Below are 25,462 nucleotides of genomic sequence, written 5' to 3' on the forward strand. Positions count from 1 at the left end.
TCCCTCCCCAGCTACTCACTCCCTCTCTCCCCTCCGGCTGGCAGGATTCCTGGGGCAGAGCATGCAATCAGTTCACAGGGAGCAGCCGCAGCAACAGGAAAGATGCAGAAGCACAACCAAAAGGAGCACCTCTACAAGCTGCTGGTGATTGGGGACCTGGGAGTGGGCAAAACTAGCATCATCAAGCGCTATGTCCACCAGAATTTCTCCCCCCACTACCGGGCCACCATTGGGGTGGACTTTGCCTTGAAGGTCCTCAGTTGGGATGCTGAGACCGTGGTACGGCTGCAGCTCTGGGATATTGCAGGTAAGTACAGAAGGGAACCCTGTGCCCAAACCAACTAGAGATTATAGACAAAATATAGATCTGCATTTGTTTGTACCAGTCTTTAAATTGCCTTTGTGGTGAGAGGAGAGAGAACTTGAAGGTAGCTTGAGATTTTGGAGTTGCCATAAAGCCAGCAGATGCATAAACAAGGGATGTCAGAGCAAAACTTGTCCTGCCTGATTTGTTTCCCAAGCCCTCAGACCTGTATGGGGACATGGACTGCTCTCTCCAAGTGCCCTGACTCTTCCCTGCAGCTGCCACATCATTAGACTCACAGATCTCTGCAATGGGAAAGAGGTTGACAGGAATTTTTTGGCTTATCTGTTTAAGTTGGTGGAAGAGATGAGAGAAATTCAGTAAGATGGTTAATGTGATTTTGGTAGTTAAAAAATAACAACAAAAAAAATCATGGTGTTACTTTGATCACAGTATATTTTGTCTTCCTTTCCTCTCCCATCCTTTCTTGCCCCCAATAAAATATAAAATCTTCTGCAGCTACTTGAAAATTGTTTACATTCAGGCAGACTTCTGGTGGTTAAAACGTATTTGGTCTGATTTACCTCCAAGAATAAACTACCATATTTTACTTTAGTCTAGAATAAAGAATCAAACATCAAGCCAAAAAAAAACCAAGGTAATTTAATCTTGGTGGGGAGGGGGGAAAGGGGAAGAGTATAGAAGTCCATCTCTTTACTTGCATATTTAGATCATTAAAAATATGGAACTGACATTGTTATAGTCTGTGGGGTTTTATATATTTGGCCCCCAATTAAAACTACAGCTTTTACTTTTTGCCAACCCCCTTCCTCGACATGAAGGATTTTTGAGTCAGTGGGCAAAATAAAAGCTGTGTATGGCGTGTTTTGCTTGCCGTAAGTAATCCTTCCTTGTGTAGTGTGCAGGAGAATCCAAGTTCAGCAAAAACTCAACAGCTTACAGCTGAAAAGAGGGCATCTTTAAAACTCTAAATTAAGAAGCTGTGTTCAAGAAATAGGGAATGGAGGTGCAGATTGCATGAGCTGTTAGGCAGCTGTGCCAGCCTGTGGGTTCAGTATGGTGTTGTGCAGAGTGAAACTACTGAAATAGGAAAATTCTTAACATTCATATCCATGGAGGGAGTTCCTGCTTGCCACAGTTAGCTGGCTCGTATCTGAGCACTGAATTTAGCACTGAGGTACTAAAACTTATGCAACAACGCTGCTTTGTGCATACTCTCAGCCTTTTTACACAATCATATAGTTTTGGGGCTTTATGGTACTAAATAAGCTTGCATCCAGTATTCACTTTTACAAGTTGGAATAACAGGGAAAGCATCGCTTTTATCGCTCACCAGTGATTGATTGTAACAATAAATATACCTACATCCAGCAAATTTTTTCTGTGTGGGGAAAAAAAAAAAAAAAAAAAAAAAGCTTTTAATAGTAAATTCTGAATGTATTATGGACTTAAAGAATGTATTTTGCATGCTTTGTTTCAGAGATTTATTACACTACTAATCATGTGCTGGCTGATCATATGATGTAGCTTTCAGTCAGGCTGCAGGAGCAATTAGACCGAGTTGTAGTACTGAATGACTAGCATGCTTTCTGAGTTATCACACATGACAGAGAGAATTACAGCACAGTACTAAATTTCATATGAATTGCTCAATTCAGAGCATCTCTGTGAAGGTCAAGACAGTGGCTGGTAATAAACAGAGTGCTGTCTCAGTTTTAATGACTTCTGCGTAAGGAGCTGGAGCTATTGATGGCTGTACGTAGAAAATAAGTTCTGCAGGTAACATTCTCCATTCAGAGCAGTGTGGAGTTACAATAATGCATCTGACTGGTGAGGAAAAAAAAGTGTTTAAAAATGAAATCGAAGTGAAACTGGTTGGGTACATGATGGGAGTGGAAGTACTTTGTCCTTGCTGTGGCTGTCATTTGTCATCACTTGCAAAACACAGATACATAGAGGTAGGAGCAACCCTTGACTTTTGCTAGAATCTTTGTTACTAGGTCATGTTTAGCTTTGAGGATAAAGATTATCATATAAAACCCTCTCAGTTCCAACCTCCTGCTGGGGGCTGATTGCCACAACCAGCTCAGGCTGCCCACGGCCCATCCAACCTGGCATTCAGTACCTCCAGGGATGGGGCACCACATATTTCTGGGTAGCAGTGCCGGGTCTTCTCTGTCCCCGTAGTAAATAATTTCTTCCTAAAATCTAACCTATTATTCCCCTCTTTTAGTTTAAAACCATTCCCCTTTATCCTATCACACTATTAAACCACATAAAAAGTCACTCCCCTTCCTGCTTCCTTCAGTTACTGGAAGGTTGCAATGAGGTCTCCCTGGAGCCTTTTCTTCTTCAGATTTAGCAAGCCCAGTTCCCTCAACCTTTCTTCACAGGTGTGGTGCTCCAACCATCTTTGTCATCCTTGTCTAGATCCACTCCAGCACTTCCTGTACTGGGGCCCTCAGGCCTGGATGCAGTACACCACATGGGGCCTCATGAGGGCAGAGCAGAGGGAGACAACCACCTTCCTCTCCCTTCTGCCACTCCTCTGTTGATGCAACCCAGGATGCTGTTGGTCTTCTGTTTTGCAAGAGCACACCACTGTCTCATGTTCAGCTTTTTCATGCACCAGAACCTCAAATCCTTCTCTGTAGGCCTGTTCTCAAGGAGTTCTCCCAGTCTGTACTCACATCTGGGACTGCTCCAATCCAGGTTCAACACCTTGCAATTGACCTTGTTGAATCTAATTAGGATCTCATGGACCCATTTTTTTTCAAGTCTGTCCAGGTCCTTCTGGATGGCATTCCTTCCTTCTGTTCTGTCAACTGCACCACTAACTTGGTGACATCAACAAATTTGCTTAGGGTGCATTGGGCTCCACTGTCTATCACTGATAAAGATGTTGGATACAATGCAACTCTTTAACCAAACTTAAGGATGTTGGCTTAGCATTTAGAGCATTTTTAAATTGAAGGTAATGCTGCAAACGTGTCAATATTGTTTTGTATCTGTACTTCTATATGAATATATATGCATACATATCTCAATGTATGCATGTGTATTATTAGTAAGAATATACCTGGTGACTTCGTTGGTGGAGTGGTGCACTCTAGCCACCAAAGAACTGATTTTACCAATTACATACTTCTGATCACAGATATAAGAACAGGTACACATGGTAACAATCACCTTGTCTTTAATTTCATCTCAGTAGTTACATTTTATTTCACTGAATGCCCCAAACAATCTTCTATGGTATTCATGTACTTCTTGAAGTTTGCCATCACCTCTACTGCTGTGTGGAATATCTTGAAATCTTGCTTCTCTGTCTTTTGATTTGTTCTGTTGGGTTTGTTGTTGTTGTTTTTAACTACATGTTACCTCTGTATGAGAATCCTTTAAATTTGTCAGGAGATTGTTTGAAGGGAAACTTTAAAGGAAACAGTCATATTTGAACAAGGCTTTTACAAGATAGGATCACTTTAGTTTTCCCTCCCTTCCCTCTGTGGTAGCTCTGCAGAAGAAATCACCTATTGCAGACAGCATGTCCAGATGTCTTTGCTGTTCACTTCTCTGTGCTGTTGTCCATGTGTTGTGCCCATTTAGCTGTAGGATCACTGCAGGCAGCAGCTTTCAGGGAGAGATGTGGGGCAGAGAGCAACCTTCTCCTCCCCACTTGCTTTTTCAGAACCATTTCAGCACTGCCATTATTCCTCCTGCTATGCATGTGTGGGCTGCACTATTAACTGTTAACAAATACATATTGGTTTGCTTTTACAAAGCTGGATCTCAACTCAAACACTTGGTTAGAGACATCCAGGCAATACCAGTGACAAAAAAAACAGTTTAATTGCTTCCCTTGCAATTTCCACCTTCAGAAACAACAGTATTTGCATGGATAAGGTCACATGACTTAGTAGTTGTAAATTTGCTGGGACTGCTATATTCCAGAAGGAGTAAAGAGACCATTCACTAATGCAAGGCACAGTGTATCCTCAGTGCTTTAAGCTTTCAGTGCTTGCTCAAGATTACAGTACGTATGCATAAATAAGATAGTCATGGTGATTTCCAGGCTAAATTACCTTGAAATTACTGTTCCACAATCATAAATATGTCCATCACTGTGGTGGTTTTATTTCAGTAGTGATTTGATGGGATCGGAGGGCCTGATCCAGCCCATAGGTTGCTTTTCCACTTTTTGGCATGCCAAATGCAGGGTGCCTTTAGGCTAAGTTTCAGTCCTACTTCTACAAAGATAATGGCTTGACTTCAGGGGTGAAAATTCCAAAGGGCATTTTGAAGTAGAAGATAGAAGAGTTAGAAGGGTTTAAATCTTTTGCACAAATTCTAGCTTTTCGGTTTTGGGTAAAGACCAGTGGTTCACAGAAGCTTTCCCCTTGTTGGATGAGGGATAGTGGCAAGAAGTGAAACTCATTGTAAAACTGGAGTTGAGATGGTTTTAGTTAATTTTTATCTAAGCTATTTTTTAGATGCTAGCACTTTCTCATCAGTTTTTATATCTTTATCAAAGATGAAAGTGGCTAGTGGACACTGCAGAGTTCTGCAACTTATTCTCATGTGTTGTGCATTTATATAAACTATAAAATTTCAGACGTTGATTGCTTTAAGCTTATTAAATGATTCTTTACCTTGCTGCAGAGGTGCCTCTGGTATCAGTCTAAATGCATGGACAGGTACCACTCAGACAGCAAATCCTTCTTTTGAATGGAAATATTGTTGCTTTAGCACCTTCATCTGTTTGGGATCACTTCAAAGTGAATCAAAATTTATCTGGTTTAACAATTAGGCATCTTTTACTGAACCAGCTGAGTGTTAGCTACTATTTTTCAGCTTACCAGGGGGTCAAATAAATCAAGTCATAAAATCATTGAATGTCTTAGTAGGAACAGACCCATAAGGATCATCAAGATCAACTTTGTTGATATTTTCCTGGTTTCCAGTTTGCAAATTCCCAGGTTGTGCTGCTTTGCCTCCATGGGGAAGCTGATGTGACTTTTTAAGTGACTGTGCTGGCTGAGAAAATGCCCTCTACGTATCTTTTCTCAGTCCCTGACTACAAAGAAACTCTAATCTTAGATACAGCTGGTGAACATTAGTGAACGAAGTTAGGGCTGGTGAATCTCAATGGAGACCACCATCTCACTGCACCAAAATCATCAGACTTGTGGGGTTTGATGCCAGATGACGCAGAGTGGCTTTGCAAGAAAGGCAGCAAAGCACAATGATCTACATAAAAGGTTTATCAGGTTTCTGGTTCTTCCCATTAAAAGCAGAACCCACCTGCCCCAGATTCTTGCTATAAAGCAGCTTCTAATGTTCAAGACTGCCTGTGAGATACCACTGAATACCTAATGGTTGATCTATTTTCTAACATAATTACTGCCTAAACCATTGTGCTGCTGAAAACCTGAGGCCACATTCTGACACCTTTAATACATCAAACAGCGCCTATTTTTATGAGTAATTCTGCAGAAGGAAATGGTTTTAGGAACCTCATCTATTAAGATAGCACATAAAGTGGGACCTTTGGAAAAAAAGTCTTCCTGGATCCTAAGATGATATCTTGCACTGCAAGCACAGCACAGAGTTCCCTTTCCAGCTTTGCCTTTCAGTTTAAATAAGAGTAAATATATTATGCAAATGATATAATATTAAAGGTCCATGGTTACAAACCCCTTATTTTCAAAGTTTCATCATGTCTGTATGCTAAATATGTTCATATACTAATTGTAGCTGATAGGGAAGATAATTTTTTAAAAGGGTTTAGGCACTTTGTTCAGCAATCAGCTTCATTTCTTCAGTTTCTTTGAAGTGATTTCTAATGGAGGTTGGTGTGCTCTCTCTGCCTGCATAAAGCAGCTTTTACAGGTACCGGGGCTTTTCTGTGGAGTGAAAAACCTGGGTATCCACAAATGCAGTTGGAAGTAGGAGAACAAATTAGTGTCATAGAATTTGTCAGTGTTTTATGAGACACTATTAGCCAGAAGAACACATCTGTGGAGCCTTTCCTTCCTCCAGCTTTGTGATACATGATTTATATGCTGTAAATGATTCAGTGCATGTTCTATGACAGAACATCCCACATATCTTAAAAAAGTGTGTCACAACAACTTACACAATGTGGAAGGTCCAAGTTCAGTTATTCTTGTGTCTACATCACATCTGCAGTGTAAGCAACCAAGACATTTACATGAAAAATAAGAAGCATTACTGTAACACATCAAAAATGAATTGTATTTGTTGCTTCTGACATCACTAAGAAGATGTTGATCAGATTTCTGTATTTTTTTGAACATATCTTCTTGTAGATGGAAAATATTTTCTCAAGAAGGAGATTGCTGAATAGCACATGACTTAGCCATGAATCTGATTTTCCCTTCTGATAGGAATCATAAGACGTTTTAAGAAAGATAACCACAAGAAATTTTCAATACAACCTTACATTTTCTGGATTCTTTAATATTTCTATCTTGCTTTGTCAATGAAGAGAGTGGGTTTTTTTTGTTGTTGTTGTTGTTTGTTTGTTTTTTTGTTGTTTTAATTTTAAAGTATATATATATATATATGAGATTAATTAAGGGAAGTCAGTTACAGATTTGTTTCTGTGTCCTTCAAAAGATCTTGCCATTGCTGGAACAACTATTGCATAAAACCAAAGATGAGTACAAATAGGTGGTATTGTCTCCATGATATGCATTCAGTAAATTCCAAGGGCAGGCCCTAAGTCTGCCTGGCCAGTGCCATTTATATTAAATGAAACTTCATTTTCTAGAAGCTCTGTTCTCATCCCAGCTTTACATTTGACAACACATTTAATTACAAAAAGCCTCCACAAGTAACCTCCCTGAGGTCGGACAAACTCCAATCTTGTCTTTTTAACCCACTCAAAACCACATGTATCTAGAAAATAAGGCTAGGAACAGGCTTCCATGGAGCACTGTCTACTTTCATAGCTTCTTTTCCCAGCTATGGAAGCTTATTGTTAAGTACAATGCCTGTCTTGCTTAAAGATCGCTGTTATCATTAGATGTTTGCAGTATTTACAATTATTGTTCATTTTTGGATCAGAGCTTCACAATGAACATCAATGGAAATTCTGTTCTTTTCACTTCAAGGAAAATGCTGTGTATTTTTGGATATATTTTTGGTCAATTTTCCTGTGAAAATAACATACATATAAATAGAACCCCTATGGTCAGTATTTCATATCTTAACATCATTGACTTCTATTCACTGTTAATCATATGAAATATGAGACATTTTCAAATGTCCCCATGAAACCTAATGTTACCTGTCTCCTCACAAAAAACAAACAACAACAACAAAAAACAGCAAACACAACAAAATTCTTTGTCTCTAAATACATTTCCATAAACCTATTTGAATTCAGCAAATAAAGCCATAAAACTTTTAAACAGATCCAGTGTGAAACTTCTTCCACCTCTTACTGGAGCAATACAGTTCTTTATATTACTACTGCTGTGCTGGTTCTGATAATGTTTTCCACTTGTTTAAGGTTTTATATTCACCTTTCTCACCTTTATGCTTTGCTTCACCAGAAATTAAGTTCATAATGAATCTGATGTCTAGTGTAGCTCAAGAGCTTAATTAAGTTATGGTTAAAAATAGGATGGGCTTTCATGCATAAGGAGATCAAATGGGTTAGAAATTTCCCATATAATTATGTAGTGTCATGGAGCTTCAAATCTCATACCCAGATTTTTTGTGACTCTTGTTTAAAATCCTATGATGTGCACCAAGAGCCATGGTGCTTTCCTCAGAAATCTGGCCACTTAATAAGGCTGAAGTTCAAGCTTGTCATACTGTTATTACATTTCCTTGGATGTTTGCTTCAAAAATCCTCTAACTCCTTTTTGCTGCTATACTCTCTCATACAAATGAGTCTGACACTCTAGATATAATTGTTTAGACAAATAATAGCATTCCAGAGGTGTCAGACTTAGGAAATCAAGCTCTGTCTTCAAAAGTGTTCCACTTGAAAATGTGCTATGTGAAATACTGACTTAGATTAGAAGCAATTATTTTTACAAGTTGTTTTTGTTTTTTCCTTTCTACGTTCATAACCACAGGTCAGGAAAGATTTGGAAACATGACCAGGGTCTACTACAGAGAGGCCATGGGAGCATTTATTGTCTTTGATGTTACAAGACCTGCAACATTCGAAGCTGTGACAAAATGGAAAGAAGATTTGGACTCTAAGCTTGTTCTTCCAAATGGCAAACCTGTGCCAACAGTCCTCTTAGCAAACAAATGTGACCAGGGAATAGACGTTCTTATGAACAACGGCATCAAGATGGATCAGTTCTGCAAGGAAAATGGGTTCGTGGGCTGGTTTGAAACATCAGCCAAGGTAATGTTTCAATTCCTTTTTAAATGTTTTTCTTTGTACAGAGAAACTGGTTCCCAAAATAGCTCACGGAGTTGAAACGTCTAACTTGCAATGCTTCTGTTGGGTGGATTAAATTAATGGTAGATTTGCAAGTTCATTAAGCTTTCTGTGGTAGTTTGTATTTCATTTAGGTACTGTTTTATTCCAAAGCAAATTATATGCAACTATATGCAATTCAACTTCTCTAAGATTGTAGACCAGCAGAAAATATACAACTGGTCAGCAACATACTTTGTAATAGCCTGGGGAAGAAGATGACTTTTGACAAGATGCAAGGCCTATTTCTTACAAGGAGATGAAAATATTTTCCATAATTCTTGCATTGAATGTTGTCTCTAAATATTTATATAACTGCTGTCCCTAAGAAATCTGATCTGAGACAAGAGCTTCATTGTGTCAAATTCCAGAAAGTCAATCCATGATAGCATTAATAGTCATCTAAATGTTATAAGCTCTCATTCTCAATGGGTTTTTCAGAAGAGTCACATAACCAGGGAGGAAAAAGAGTATTGAAGATGATGAATGAACTTCTCTTATGTTCAGTTCTTTGCTTTGGTGCAGATTTCATGGGTGACTATAAGAAACTCATGATTAAAATCAAAAAGGCACTGGAATATTTAGAGTGAAAGACCCAGTACGTCCAGGTCACAACTCTGCTATATCTGTTTGACGTTTCTCATACAACTTCAGTATGTAAAAATTTGCAGAACTGACATACTAAGAATGAGATTTTATGAAAAGGAGATGTCTCACAGGCCCCATTTGACTACATGACACCTGCATATTGCTATAGTTTGTGAGAGGCTGTCATAATCTTGGGACTTTACATTTATGTAGTGTAATTTGAATAAAGGACCCAGGAAATTGTGATAGTATGTGTAAAAACTGTATTCCAAAAAATGTAGTAAACTTTAATAAGGTTACCATGCAGGAACTATGGAAAGCTTCTGCCTCTAGTTACACCACGACAAGATTTCTGTTTATGAAGAAAGTGTGTGACCAGGAACAAATAAATATGCAGAACAAATACCCACCATTATATTTTCAAAAGCTTTCAGTATGTTTAGTCTTTTAAATATAGCCTTTGTCCTCAACTCTTTATCTGTAAATCTGCTTTGCATTTCCAGCCTTTCAATTTTGGCTCATATTCACAGTACTTAGGAGAGGAGTGTTTGACCCCTTCTAATGCTGAATGGGCATTTTGGGATAAATTTATTGTCCCCATGTACCTAAGTCCCACCTACATTTTCATCTCAGTGCCTTGAATCATGTTTTTCCTCTAACTGCTTTGAAGTGTGAGAAGCCTATGATGTGGCTGTCTAGACACCTCTCTGAGTAAATGGAGCAAAATGTACCTCTCTGTATCATCCTGAATTGGACACATCTCCCTAAAAGGAATATTAGCTCTCCATTTACTGCCAAGAGATCTTCTCTATCTCCTCCCTGTAGCTGTCTAATATTAGGTTATATGATTTATACATTTTATATTTGTGTAGTTTCTGTCACAATGCTACCATTTTTTTAATTTTTTTTTTCTAGCACATTCAAGAAAAAGATAGGAAATCTCATATTGTGATTCCTATAATCAACGATGATATCCAATTAATCTCAGGTTGCTGGAACCTGAATTTATACTAATCTGATTATTTCATTTCTTTCATGACAATGATTTCTAGTAGAAGCTTGATCATATGTGAAATAATGATTTAAACGCAACATCTGCATGGAAATTATGTTTATTATATTCTCAGATTATGAAAACTGCTCTCACCATTAACAGCCCAGGAGGGCATTCGAATATTTTAAATACAAACAATATGGATCTGATTTGGCCAAAATTTGTAGTTGAAAATGTATCCAGTTTGTATGAACGCTTTATGAAAGTTAATTAAGGATTTTTCTATGGTATACTTGCGTTTTACTTTTCTGGTCTTTACATATTCTAAAGTATTAATACTTAAAGGAAGTCTCACTTGTAGTCAGCAGAAGGAACAGCAGGTAACTGTTTCAAGCATTTTATGAATTTTGTGTTGAGACGTCATTGTAGTCAGTGTCTTCTTGTCCCTACTGAATGGCCTCCAAAGTAGTCAATATTCAAAGTGCCATCTTCAGGGAAACCCATTGGTCTGTGAGTAAATTATCTTACTCTATGAATAGGGTTCTTCTCATTCCTGCTGATTTGTGCTGGATGAAGTCACTGGAATCCAGTGTTCTTTTTTAGGACAACCAAAAATTTGCTGTGAATAGTGTTTAGTGTTTTAATTGAGAGTCTTAGTGTTTAATTGAGAGAATGAGATCTCTTACATCAGGTTCTTTGTGATAATAATGGCAGAAAGTTATTTATTCCAGGAGAAAAGGAAAACACGGAGAGCAAAGCATTTGAAATAGCAGCTGAAAGCAGAAGATATGGAGAGCAAGGGGAATTTAACAGGACGAGTTATTTTTTGTGTAAGAATTACATGTTCTGGCCCTTTCCAATATTCTGTTAGGTGTCTGTCTACCTTTCAGGTCACAAATAACATGAAATATTTCATTGTATTTGATATTGAGTTCACCTATGATGTGTGATATTGTGTATGGCTATTTTCTTCAGAACTACTTATTCTTAATTCCTGGTACGTCCGTGGGTCTGCATTTCTCAGGGACAAGAATCAACTCACTACAAACTCAAGGTCTAATGGCAAAATCACCACAAAAATAAATAAACAAACAAACAAACAAATAAATAAATATTAGGAAGAAATGAACAGCAGACTGGTTTAAAATGTTTAAAATGCTTGGAACTATAAGATTGCCAGAGAGAATCTGGTGGTAGTGAGATTTTGTTACAATGATGGAACGTGGCCTATCCTGGGCAGAACTCTGGAAATGGAAAGGACAATTAAACATAAAAGACATCTTAAAGGAGGAAAAGGAGTCTAAGTTCCTCTAAGCCAAATAGGCTTGAGATTTATAAGTTATTTAAAAACAATAATTATATAGATTCTTCTTACTTCATTTAGCTTAGAAAAACTGCTGGCCAAACAATCTGCTTACCACTGAAGTCATGTTGGAATATAAAGAAATTCAGCTATGAAAAGACTTGTCTTCAATAGCCATTGAGGGGAGAAGTGAAAACTGAGGCTCCTGTTCCTTTTATCAGACTATATTTTGAAGATACAGGATAAGATCTGATATTCTGAGATCTCCACATCAGATCTCCATCCAGAATTGTAGGCTTTAAAATGATTCAAAGCAGAGTAATTACACTAAGGACAGTGAAATCACAACATTTATAGTAAGTTAGATCACAATAATTTACTAAATAGTTTAATAAACAGAAGTTCTTATTACTATTATTTTTAAATATTAGTTGTAACATATATCTAGTATTCTTTCAGTCTAGGGCATATTAAATAATTGAATTCAGGTAGGGCATATTAAATAATTGAACTCAGGACTGGGGAAATTAAAAACCTGCCTATGCTTGCTATAGAAAATAGAAACTCTTTTCTGAAGCGGAATAACACTGACAGAGAAGTTATCATATTGCAGCTAGCAGTTTTAGCAGTTCAAATAAGTAATAAATCTTTTTGTGGTATCCTGGAATAATTAGGTCTCCAGAGGTTTCCTGCCAACATGCTTGGAAATGTTATCACTTTCATAACAAACCGAATAAGATTTATGTGTTTTGGAAAAACAAAGGTGATTATTTATAAAAATTCATCTTTTGGTTCTAGTTGCCTTGCATGCTGTATATGTACCTGCCATATTTTATGCTGTCAATGGTTTGATTTTTTTTTTCTATAACATTGGAATATTACAACAAAAACATCACTGTATTATTCCCTGGTGCCGTTTTTCTTAACGACTTTAACATAAATCATTTGAGCCACCTAATGTATTCTCTTGTGTTAGCCTGGATTCTTACATTAATCTAAAGGAAACATTCAACCTGTTCCAATCTTCTACTCTCTACAAAGATAAAACTTATTTTAACAGTTTCTCATGTAAGAATGGCCTTGTTGGGCAACAGCACAGTGCAGTATAGTCATGTTTTATGTATTGCCATAAATCCAGTAGAGAAAATGGTGTCTTTTACATGTGTCTTTGGTTTGCTTATATTGATTAGTTAATTATTTAATTAATTACATTTAAAGAGAGGAGATTTAGAATGGATGTTAGGAGAAAATTCTTTACTCAGAGGCCCTGACACAGCTGCTGAGAGAAGCTGTGGGTGCCCCATCCTTGGAGGTGCTCAAGGCCGGGTAGGATGGGGCCTGGGAAGCCTGAGCTGGTGGGTGGCAACCAGTCCATGGTTGAGGGTTGCAACTGGATGGGTTTTAAGGCCCCTTCCTACCCAACCATTCTATAATACAATATTGTATGATATTGTGAAAAGTGACTTTTTTTAAAGGAAGAAAATTTCTCATTCCCGTTGCACATGTAATTATCCAGCATGTCAGTAGCATAACTGAGAAATCCACTCACTTTTTCAAGACTTTAAACCATACTTGCCACTATTCTCAGTTCGAAGAGGAAAGCTTTTAACTTCTATTAGAATATCATCAGTGTTAAGCTTATTATCACTTCATAATGAAAATGGAACCATTCATCAAATCAGACAAATTAGGCACGGCTGAGGGTATTTGAAAATAGCTGGTTGAGAAGTGAATTTAAATATCTTATTCTTCCATAGCTGTGTTATGATTATACCTGAGTTCCTCATTCCATGCTAAAATCCTGCTGTCAGCATCAGAATTAGGTAAAATGACATTCAAATTTTGTCCACATTGCCCAGAAGGTCTGGTAGCCGTGCTTTCCAGATTCTTACCAACAAAGTGATCGCTGAGACTTTCACTCCAGGCTACTTGGACACATCCTATTTGGACCTGGAGAAGGTTATATCGTCAAGTTATATGATCTTTCCTTCTTTAGGAAAGGCAGGTAATAATGTGTCCTTCTTGCAGCTTGTATAGAATGTGATTCCCAAACACTGGATCAGGCATCAGAAGTCTTCTTTGCCACTATTCCGCTGGATGACCTTTCAGAAAGTCCCTCTGTCCTCTGACCCAGACTCCTCTAATGAGTTATGTATTGCTTCTTACATTGTCTTTTTAATTTGCCCCCTCTCAAAATCAAATTCATCTCACAGCACAGAACCATAGAAAATACTTTGGCTTCTGCCATAAACCAAGACCTGAGGCTGACATCTCAACAAAATATTTCAGTTCAGATATACAGTCACTATTAGTGGAGTACATTGTTGAGTTTGTTTCCCGGAACTAAAAGAAGTTGCTTCAGAGCACAAAACAGGCATCAGATCTACACTATAGGTCTCTGGATCACTGTTATGAAGCATATTGTTTAGTGCTGGTCAAAAGCTGTACATTCGCAGAATTACAGGACATGAAAAAGGGGCTTCCTGAGGTCATCTAGCCTGATTCTTTCTTCAAGCGGGGATGCCTAGAGGAGGTAGATCATGATGCAGTCCAGTAGGATTGTGAAGATCACTGAATTCAGACAATCCTGAGGCTATTTTAGCAACCTGTGCCAGTTTTCAGCCATCCTCACTGTAAGAAATTGTTCTTTGAGTTCAGGTGCAATTTCATGTGTTTTATTTAATTCTACTATATCTACTTCTTACATAAACATGGACATTTTGGCATTTCCCTCCAAAAAGAAATTTCATAATTTTTTATTACAATCAAATTGCTCAGTTTAGGAAAATCTTAAATTTATGGAAGCCTTTGGCTGAGTTCTGGGTTAGGACATGCTGCTCTTATTGCTCAGCCCTGGGGGCTGGCAATGCAAGCTGCCTCTGACTACAGCCAGCCTTTCTTCAGGCAGACTGCCCTGAATCCACACTTGATCTGCTTCTCCTGATGGGAAGGTTTCTTACTGCAGCATATTCAATGAACTCTAACAATTCAGTTCCAGAAATGATCTTGTTCTTGGTAGTGGAGTCACAGCAGTTTGTATTTGTGAGTTTCATGTTCAAGCACCTGGATACTTTTTAACTTGTGCTGTTATGTTTTCCTAGAAACCCAACCCTGGTGATACAGCACATCTTAGTAAGTCTCTGCTGCCAGCGCTTTCCAAGAGAGCTCTGATAAGGGAGTAGTGTAGCCATTCCCTCAAATTGGTTGCTTCAGAGGAGCGCAGATTAAAAGGTCTTTAAAGCCATATCCCTGCTCCTGGATTATATTGCATGATAGAAATAAAACGTGGAAACTATGTGATTGATGTTGAGTTCTGCGTAATACCAAGGTGTTCTGGGATTTGCAAATGTTTACTTAAGAGAAGTTGATTTTCTTCAGCTCCAGTTGTAGAATCTAGAGTTCACACCTTTAAGTGGTGATGGTTTGACATTCCAAGTGCCCCTTTTTGGTAGATATACTTACACACATGCTTTTACAAGAGAGTAGTTCAGTTGGAAGGGATCTTCAGAGATTACCTAGCCTTTTTCAGTGCAGACCAAAAGTCAAACCACACTGATGAGGGCATTGTCCAAGTGCCTCTTGAACACTGATAGGCATGGGGCATCAACCGCTTCTCCAGGAACCACTTCTCCAGGAAGCCTGTTACAGTGTCTGACCACTCTCATGGTAACTAATTTTTTCCTAATGCCTAGACAGAACCTCCTTTGGTACTTCTTACTGCTGTTCTCACATCTGTTCATTGTTTTGCCCTCTTGGCTGTCAAGACATGCTGCTCTGTTGGGCTGACCCTGCTGTCATCATTACTCCCACTTCCCTTCCTGCTGAGCTGCTCTCCAGCCTCTCATCACATTTCTATGCCCATGTCTGGCAGTTCTCCATTCCAAATGCATCACCCAGTATTTTTCTTCCTCGCATTTCACATGATTGCTGATTGCCCAATGCTCCAATCTATCTAGACTCCATTAAAAAGCTTCTCATTCCTACAGGGATTTAACAGCACCTTCCAGCTTAGCATCATTGACAGTCAACTCCTGCATTCACATCACTGACAAAATGTTGAATGAGAGTAACTTTAGAATAGAGCCTTTGGGAACACTACTGATGACCAGCTGCCAGTCATACGTAGCCCCACTCACTATGACACCTTGATTTCTGCTCTTCATCCAGTTCATCACCCAGAGTAGCACGAACTTGTTTTTCTCACAGTTGGACAATATGAAGGGAAGGTGATCTGCAGCAGTCATCACGATTCTTGTGGTGTTTCGTGTAGAACAAATTGTATAATAGAGGCAACAGTTAAACCGTGTATACAAAGAAAGACATTTCACTCTGTTCTATCCCTTATATATATATATATATATATTCAAACATAAAGAATTTTTAGGCATAATGGAGTCTGTGTCCGTTTCAGTACGATCAGTAGGATGTCTGTGATTATTCCTCTATGTCCAGGCTTACATCTTGATTGTTGTTTCCTTGTATTTGCTGGATGGATTTGCACCTGCTCCTAGATTGTTTTCCAACACTTCCTCTTCACTGAAATTGTCAGATCCCTGCGTGTCTGTTTGGATAGCAGATCACCTCCTACTCTCTGCAGCTGCTTTACTCCATAGGAGAATATTGATTGTTTTTTCTTTTTTCTTTGTTTTTTTTTTTTGTTTTTTTTTTTTAGTTTAGTTTTTTCATTGTATTTATTTTTTCCTATTCTGTAGGAGGAGAGGTGCAGTAATCAATATTTCATTAGATCAGAATCAAGCAATGTCTGGTCAACAGAACTGGGACAAGGATTAGAGTTACAACGAAAAGCAACAGCAGCATCAGAAGGGGGATGATCAAGGTGTAGAGCTGCTTTGGTGGAATGAGCACAGACTCCTTGCATTGAGTGACTTCATATACTGCTCCTCACCTGTACCTCATTCCAGTTGTCATCTGAACCATGGGAGAAGGCTAGAGTTGGACACAAACTTAAGAACAGCAGTGCTGGCTGTAGAGCTCACCCTTGCTCTTTTGATCCCTTGTACCCTGGCAGAAATATTAACTGGACAATTTGGACCATTCAAATATATGTTCACAGGTCGCTGGGCGAAAAGCTGGATGATAATATGACTGATCCTGGACACGCTATGGGCAGGACCTTTTATTCCTTTCATCACTGAATAATGATTCAGTGATTTGAAATTAGAATTGCAGAATGGTTTAGGTTGGAAAGGACCTTATGATCATCCAGTTCCCACCTCCCTGCTATGGAATTAATTCCTTTCCACTAACTCAGAAACTAGAGCAAAATATCTGTAGGATGGCTGGAAATGCAATTTACAGGGTTGGTACTCGTGGAGAGGAAGGTGGGAATGAACTGAAAATCAAGAGTTATTCAGGTAGAAAGGTGAGAACCCAGCATAAACCTTATAATAATCAGTAGATCTGTGTAGCAGTACTCAATCCAAAATGCAACCAGCAAAGGAATCAGCAATATGAGTTAAGTTTGGTAAATCATTTCATTAAAAAGGAGAAAGAGCAATGCAGGGTAAAGAAAAACATTTCATTTCATCTTTTCCAAAACTAAATATTTTGAATTTTTATGTCAAAACAATATTCACATATTCAGCTTTGGCTTTTTTCCCAAAAAGCAAAAAGCAGGTTTAATAATCTGATTTTGATTTGGTTTGAGTTCTAGCTGAGGTAGAACAGCATTGCTTTTCTTTCTGATTTTCTAGTCTCAGGCACCTGGAATTTCTTCTATCAGCAGTGAGGATAAGAAATGGCCACCTGCATCCATGTTATGTCTTTGTGGGCTCAGGGTCAATTTTCTACTCTTTTCTACTCAGATAAAATGCTGATCTTATGTCTCTGACAAAGAGGGTTGCTGTTAATAGATGCCATCATTAACAGATTTGGGCATGATCTCAGGGAGTCACTAAGGCTTTCTTGAAAAGTTACATGCTGCTATTCCAGAAGAGAAGCACATAGCTAACTGAAGTGCTTACCAGTCCATTAATAACAGAAAACATGATGGGAAAGACTTTTGGCTTTCTTCACATTTGGCAATCCTGTTTTATCGTTAGCTCACTAAGCAGCTCTGAGACATTTCCCATCAACATTTTTTTTCTAAGAAAATTTCACACTGTCCTGAAAAAGACTTTTGGTGCCTGCCGAAGGAATTTGTTTGTCTGGTCCCAGAGAACCACGTGATGCTGTAGTGCTTTGACAGCTCAGTGCAGACCTGATTCTCAGCTCTTTCTTACTTTCCAGGTGCTACTATGAAAACGGCTTCTCTAAAGATTTCTCTCTCTCTCTCTCTCTCTCCCTATATATATTTCTTTAACAACTAATGTATATTCTTTGTAGGACATATTTCAGATGTTTAAATTCAGTTGTGCAGTTGGAGAACCCTGTGAATTGTTGGCAGTAATTAGCATTGTCAGTTAAATCCACAGACTTCAAGTCTTTGTTGTGGTGCAAAAGCGAGCCCAGTGGAGTTTGTGGAGCTTTGCAATAGATTGCAAGGGGATTAGAAATCAGCCTCACAGAATCCATTGCTTTGGTTTTTGATCTCCAGGCTGGATTTGGCCCTGGGCAGCCTGGTCTGGTGGTTGGCAACCCTGCACATAGCAGGGGCTGAAACTGGATGATCATTCTGGTCTTTTTCAACTCAGGTCATCCTATGATTCTATGATCTTTCATGTAATTGCACCATCCCTATTGAAACACACACATACACATCAGTTTATTTTTTTATAGCTATACTTAATACTTAAACATCTCATCTGATTTTTTTGAACACAGGCACAAAGGAAGTGTTTCACGTTAAATTTTGCAGGCTATTTTGTTAGTGTTGCTGCACTGATGCCGAGCATTTTCTGAATGTGGACTTCATGGCATTGTGTGTGTGGGTGGCATTCGTCTCAGTACAGTAAGCCTCAGATAAATCATGGAAATGTGACTCAGCCTTAAATAGCAAATACATAATTTTCTTGAAGCAATAGAAGTATGTGTATATACATCAACACATACCTACATTTGTATATGGATCTACATATACATGATTGTTGGTGTGTGATACAATATTCCATATCAGCAGTGAGTTTCAGTCTCTTGCCATGGAATCATGGAAACACTGAATCTTAACAGTTTGTGAAGACCACTAAGATCATCTAGTCCAACCAAAAGTCGCATAAAGTATGTGCCAACGGCTAGAGTGGAAGAGAGTGTTTTATGCCAGAAAACCTGACTTTTCATTCCAACCAAACTGGTGGCTGTCTCACTGATGAGGTTCTTTCAGCTCTGCTTAGTCTACAGACAGAATAAGGGTTGCTTCAAGCTGAACATAATGTGGAAGGAAGGCCCAAGTAGGAACAGACATGCTGTGCATTTCAGTCTGAGTCTCTGACTGTGGATTTCTGTCTTGAAAATAAAACCAGTGGTGACATATTGCTTCTGAATCAACACTTTGGAGATAATTCAGTCTCAACAAAAACTAACCGAGGAATCCTAATGATATAGAGCTTATTTTTGCTGTTTTGTGAATAACTGGAGATTGTATTATTTTTTCAATGAAAATGTTCATCTGAAGTTCCATTGAGAGCAGTGTATACAGAAACCTTCCCAACACTGTGGAAAAGTCTCTTAAAAAGTAAGACATTAATGGCTGTAATTCCTGATAGGAAATTATTACTCTGAAAATCAGAGTTACAAGTTATGAAATATGGATTTGGGAGCTTTACTTCAGGCATTTGTCTTTTTAACATCTCTTTAGCATTTGTTACTTTCGTTTATTGAAGCAATCAAATCACCAAGATTTTGGGTAATTTGAAGTGATATCTGTGTATAATTTAAAGGAGATGTGAATCATAAAATATATGAAACCTAACTAATAAAAACAAAAAACAAACAAACAAAAAAAACAACACACTACAGTAAGCATTATTTACTACAGTCAATTTTTAAAAGCTGTTTATTAGGGAGAGTAAACTTTTGATGTTGCCCACAGAAAAGTTTAATTATATGCAGGAAATATGCAGCGTAGTGCAATTAATATTGACTAATCAACCTCTTTCTCTTTTACTTGCAGGAAAATATAAACATCAATGAAGCTTCCAGATGCTTGGTGAAACACATAATTGCTACTGAGAGTGATCCAGTTCAGCCTATTGAAACAGATATTATAAAACCACACTTGAATTCTGGCAAGATTGTCAGTTGTTCAGCTTGCTTTAAATCCTAAAAGACTTCCAGACTATTGCAAGAGCTGAACAACTATAATTCACAGTGTATACTTCATCCAAAGTACCCACCCTACCCAGATTGTCCATAAACAGATGTCAGTTATCTCAGAGATCTACTTACATGTTTCCATAATTTGTTAACAGCTAAAATTTGTCGCAAACTTTTCATTGATGGCAAATATTCAAAACTGCCTTTGATTATTAGTCAAATAAGACTCATGGTGATGGCTGCATTTTCCTGGTTGGGTGTCACCACCATTGATATCAAAACCTATTTTTCTGCAGTGTTGTTTCTGAAAGTTCATTTTCATGATGTTCCTGCATCAATAACCTACTTATTCCTTGGTTCTCCTTGCTTCCCATTAAACTTGAACGATCTCTTTTCACATGGGGGAGAGGATGATGATAACAAAGATATAGGTGTTCAGGGAGAGGCAACAAGAAATTTCAATGTGAAATATTCCCAAGTTCATTCTCCCGGATGAGTTAGCAAGGTTACATGCAGTAACCATTCATGTCATTCAGTTCTGAAGATCTCAGCTTCTGAGACTGAAACTGCGGCAGTTTTTGCTGTCTCTCCCTGAAGACTTACAACAAGTAATGGGTGATAAAACAGTGAATCAAGGGTAGTCTCACAAGTGATGGAGCTGACAGGTTTCAGAAAGGTTATCTGTTCCAGAAATCCAACATTTCCTCTGAAAAAACTCAGTGATTTTGTTCCTACCTATCCATCCTTCATGCTGTGTATTCCACAAGTGCCTGAATGCATCTTCTCCATTACACTGATTCTCATAGGATTTCTTTTTTGTGATGTAATGAATAAACTTTGCAGGAACACATCTTTATTGGATAGTAGGGTATACACTTGCTAAGAACATTCTCATAGAAAACAAAATCCTGTGAATTAAATCAAAATGATCATAGCAAGAACAATGGAACAGTCTTAAGAGTAAAAACTCCTGGAGAATTTGCAGGATTTGTTGAGCTGCATTCTGAAATGAAATGGCAGACTTTCAGAGTCTCATGAAATATGTGTGGACTCAAGCACACAGGTGTCTTAACAAAAAGTCTTGACATCTGGTTGCAGGTCCCCGCAAGACAGACTTTGCCTGTCTCCTGCCACAGGCAAATCACTTCCACTTTCTTGTTTCCATTCAGCCTGTTCCCCCCTGAGCTGTGAACTGTCAGTGGCAAGGCCTATCTTCAGAAATGAGTTTCTGTCCTTGGAGATGTGTAACACCATGGAGGAGGAGGAGGCAGAGTGTTATACAGGTGTTTGGAGACATCACTGCATTACTTCACAATACTTCTTAGAGAAGAAGTAGTAAAGCTCCCAAAGGCTAGCAAATAGGTGATGGGTAGGAAAAACTAAACAAAAATCTCCATTGTGATCTTATGCTGTGAAACCCATGGGGTCCAAGTGTCACTACAGCTCAGTATGGTAATGAATGCTCTGTTACTATATAGGCACTGCAGAGGAGAGCCAAGGATGGAGATTTGACCCTTTGTATGCTCTCCTTATAGCCTTAAATTGATACATTTTTATCATAGGATTTTAGAATATGAAAGGAAGCTTTGATTTTAAAAATAAAAAGCCACATCCACGATTCACTGGTACGCACACACATAGATTTAAAAAGCCCTATATATATGTGTGTGGACTGGCTTTTTTCAAGGAGAATAAATTTCAGATCTTGATTTCAGAGTCATCTTTTAACACAAGCTCCTGCTATGATCTGAGTCAAACACCTTTCTGCCTCAGTTTCCTCATCTGTAAAATAGGGATTGATGTACACACCTACCTCACAGCACTCCTTGGAAGTTACTGTTGGCACAGTGCCTTAATATGTTATACAAATGCCAAGACGTATTATGGCTCAGAATGAGTTATGAGTGCCCTCTAGCATAAATACATGGTGCTCTAATGCTCTAATGTTTAAATCTACCCACGGCTTGTCTGTACTGCAACAATTAGCTCCAATTATTCCACCTCAGTTAACCTGGCTGAGGTTGTAAAGCAGCGTGGTGCTGCACGGGATGATTTGATTAGCTGCAGATGTGTTGCAAATGGAAACTAGCTGCATGGATGTCATGGTACTGGTTTAATAATCTCAGCAGCTAGGCTGCAATTAAGATCTACTGCCAGGTCAGTTATTTAAGATTTTAAGCATTATTTAAGTCAAGTTTTATGGATGCCTTAGTAAGGTTAACACTTAAATCATACCTTCAACTAGCACTGTGGTGAACACAAGCACCCAGACAAATAGATGGCTTCTAAAAGGCTTCACAAGCAGAATCCCATGCTTTACGTGCAAATGTAGATGCCTCAAGCAAAGGAAGTTGCTTTTACTTCCCAAAAAATTACTGTGTACTCAACTTTAGTTATCTTCTGATCACTTATCTTTAATAGCTTTTAGGCAACACTCATGTTTATGACAGATATGACTAAAAATCTGGGATAATGGCAATTTAAAAAAATAAACATAAATAAAACATTTAGAGGACATATAGTTTTTGTTTGTTTCTGTTTTGTATTTTTTTCTCTCTCTTTTTTTTTTTTTCCCTCTTAATTTTGCTTCAATGTGTTTTATAACATCTTTTAACCTCCAGTCTCATTATTTGTTGCCTGTATTTCTGTTGTGTCAGGTTTTGCTGCAATCACAGTTTTGGGTCAAATATCCTCTGATAGATGGGGGGGCAGAGTTTGGTCCATTTCAAGGCTAAACATTATATGAGGTCAAATAAGACCTAAAGTCATACATATTTATACTGCAAGAATAAGAAAAGTATAAAGAATCAAGCTTCCTTAGGAAGTTATATAACTTCAGATATTGATATTTATTTGTACTGAAGTATAAGAACCTGTGAAGTCTCTTTCTAAAATGCAATAAATGTGTGAATGCCACCTGGGCAATCTAGTAAACAGAGCCCTTGCTCTGGATGGTTGTAGGCAGGCCAGAATGAAAACTTTAAATTGGAATGAATGAGCTCAACATGCTGATACCTTTTCAGGAATAAATGTAATCCAAACAGATTGGATTTCTTAATTTTTTTTAATTGTAAAATTCTATATTATGCCTTCTTTGCTGGTCATGAGGAATCAAGAGTCTTAATTGCATAGCCATTTCAAAATGAAACATATTCCCCATTTGTAATAAATAATAAAAGATGGAATCATAGAATCGTTAAGGTTATAAAAGGCTGATAAAGTCATCTAGTCCGACTCCCAACCCATCACCACCATGCCCACTAACCATGTCCCTCAGTGCCACATCTACCCAAGTGGATAAAGATACTGCAAAATGGATTTAAAATTCAGTCATTCCTGTTCTCCATAAAACTCAGGATATCCCAGCACCCAGAACCACGGAGTACACAGGCGATGTGCTGGTCATGAAGGATGAGACCCAAACACTCATGAAAAATGATGGTTGAGCATCTCTACGAAAGACTTCAGATAACAACTCAACCACAACACCAGCAATGATAGAGTGTCTTCCATCTTCTCTCCTCAAAGATTTAGATATGTAGCATCTCATGGTCCTAAATACATTAAGGTGATCCTAAATAACTTGGAAAGCACATATATATACCAAGAACAAGAAAATAGGAGGGAATTTTAAATTATGCTCTTTTATGACTGAAAGATCACGATCATTATTTATTTGACCAGGTTGGATTTTCAATAAAGAGCCATTTGAACGCTTAAAATTTTAGTCTTCTCATGCATCATCTTTAAGACTATGTTTTTTTAATTGAACTTTTCAGTAACAGTTGTTCCCAACATAACTTTGTATGTGATATTTTGTCTTCAGACTCTCTCTCTCTCTCTCTTTTTGTCCCTTCAATTTACATGACCATGTAAAAGGGGAGGGAGGGTGAAGGGGCATGTTTAAATAGCAGTTTTGTTTTACTTCTTGAAACAGCATGTTCAGCTGGTTGAAGTGAAATTACATACGTGGGGGAACACAATATTATATCAATTACCAGCAAACAGTCAATGGAAATACGTTTTATCGCACCAATATTTATGTATGTGACTGCAGGTCCAAATGTAATAAACTAATGATATTTCTGACAAAATGTGGAATATGAGTGTTTTGTGATGTTAATTCATTAGCTTTGTAATAACCTACAAATAGGATGATGTTAATTCAACTGTTCTCATCTGCAGTCAATCTATGATGTATTCCCAGTGGCTTTGTTTTTTGCTTTGTCTTTTTGCCCTGGAATAGTTTCATTTAGACTGTTTCCTTTCTGTACATCTCTCTCAAAGCATCCAAGTTAGCATTTGACATTGATTAAGGGCTTGCATGTCTGAGAATGAAACTTTGTACTTTTTCATCCATTCATCATCCCATTTGATTTACAATTCCAGATGCAGTTTTTATAACTCTGCCTCTCGAGAGAGCTGCAGTTCAAAGTCTATTTTCTGAAGGAAAAAATTTTGGCTTGAAAATAGATGCATCATCAGTTTTGGGGTTCATTATTGAACACAACCTTTTTTCTTGGAAGTCTGACTGGGTAATAAGTGGGCTACATTTGCAAACCAGGCAGTGTGCATGTTTAGGATGTAGGAACTGCAAGCATTCATCTTCAGCTGTCAGGCCAAACAGGTGCCTGCAGCAGTTCTACACATTGACCTTTCATGATTCTCTTCTTGTGCCTTCAGCTGTTATGTTGTCTTACTTTACAAATAAATAAACATACAAATGAATAAATAAATATACAAAAAGGTGCATAGTTACAATGTGAGTCCAGACTTTATTTTACAATATTTTTCTGCAACCACACACATACACACATACAAAAATTCTGGTTTTGTTCCCTTTATACTGAAATCTGACATCTGCATGCTCTATGGATGGAAATGCCCCACAGTGATGGTATTGCTACCATTATATTGAATGACTGTTCACCTTGCAACAAGGAAACGTCTGAACAGCTGAGAATACTCATTTCCTGTAGTTCACTTCCCTTTACAGTTTCAGTGCATCAGCTGCGTAATTAAGACTAGAATCTCCATGTTTTATGTTTCAAATGCATTAATAATAGTTTACAAAGATAAGACATTAAACTGAGTACAGACACAGCATGCATCTCCCTAGAGTGGGAGCTAATAAACACGTCCTGGCAGACTTCTCTGCATGTCAGTAGCAGTAGAAAGTTGTTTTAGTCTGATATTTGCCTGGTTTCTTCCAGTAAATGAGCTTCCAGCTAAGCTTCAATATCTGAATTCTGCAGCAACAAAACAGTGCTGCTGGCAGTATTCACACCTGGCATTTGGAGTTTAAGTAGTTTTAAAAGACCAGGCACTATTTCTTTCAGAAATAGTATCTTTGTTAAAGGTTTGAATGTCAGTGGCATTTAAATATTTTCTCAGGCACCAAAAAGACCATTTGGGTATCCAGCTCTCATATTAATCCATCCACATACTTCTGCTTTTATGAATTCACGCCTTTGGCTTTTACAAAGCATAGAAAAAAAAAAAGGGCAACAGAATCATTTCAGACATATACATCTGCAAAGGAGATGAACAAACATAATGAAGGGAACGTAACCA

At 38.0% G+C, this 25,462-nt stretch overlaps 1 protein-coding gene across 1 annotated transcript; it reads left to right on the top strand.

Annotated features, from left to right (window-relative positions):
* RAB38 (RAB38, member RAS oncogene family) lies at window positions 1-23,989 on the top strand. Its single transcript, XM_015852372.3, has 3 exons — window positions 1-307; window positions 8,437-8,717; window positions 19,746-23,989. Exons 1-3 carry the CDS (start codon window positions 103-105, stop codon window positions 19,896-19,898), a joined length of 639 nt encoding a protein of 212 aa, XP_015707858.1. The 5' UTR covers window positions 1-102; the 3' UTR covers window positions 19,899-23,989.
* Window positions 23,990-25,462: the final 1,473 nt, after the last annotated feature.

This window comes from Coturnix japonica, chromosome 1, assembly GCF_054131305.1.
Source record: "Coturnix japonica strain WE chromosome 1, WE-NBRP24, whole genome shotgun sequence".
In the NCBI taxonomy this organism is placed as follows: domain Eukaryota; kingdom Metazoa; phylum Chordata; class Aves; order Galliformes; family Phasianidae; genus Coturnix; species Coturnix japonica.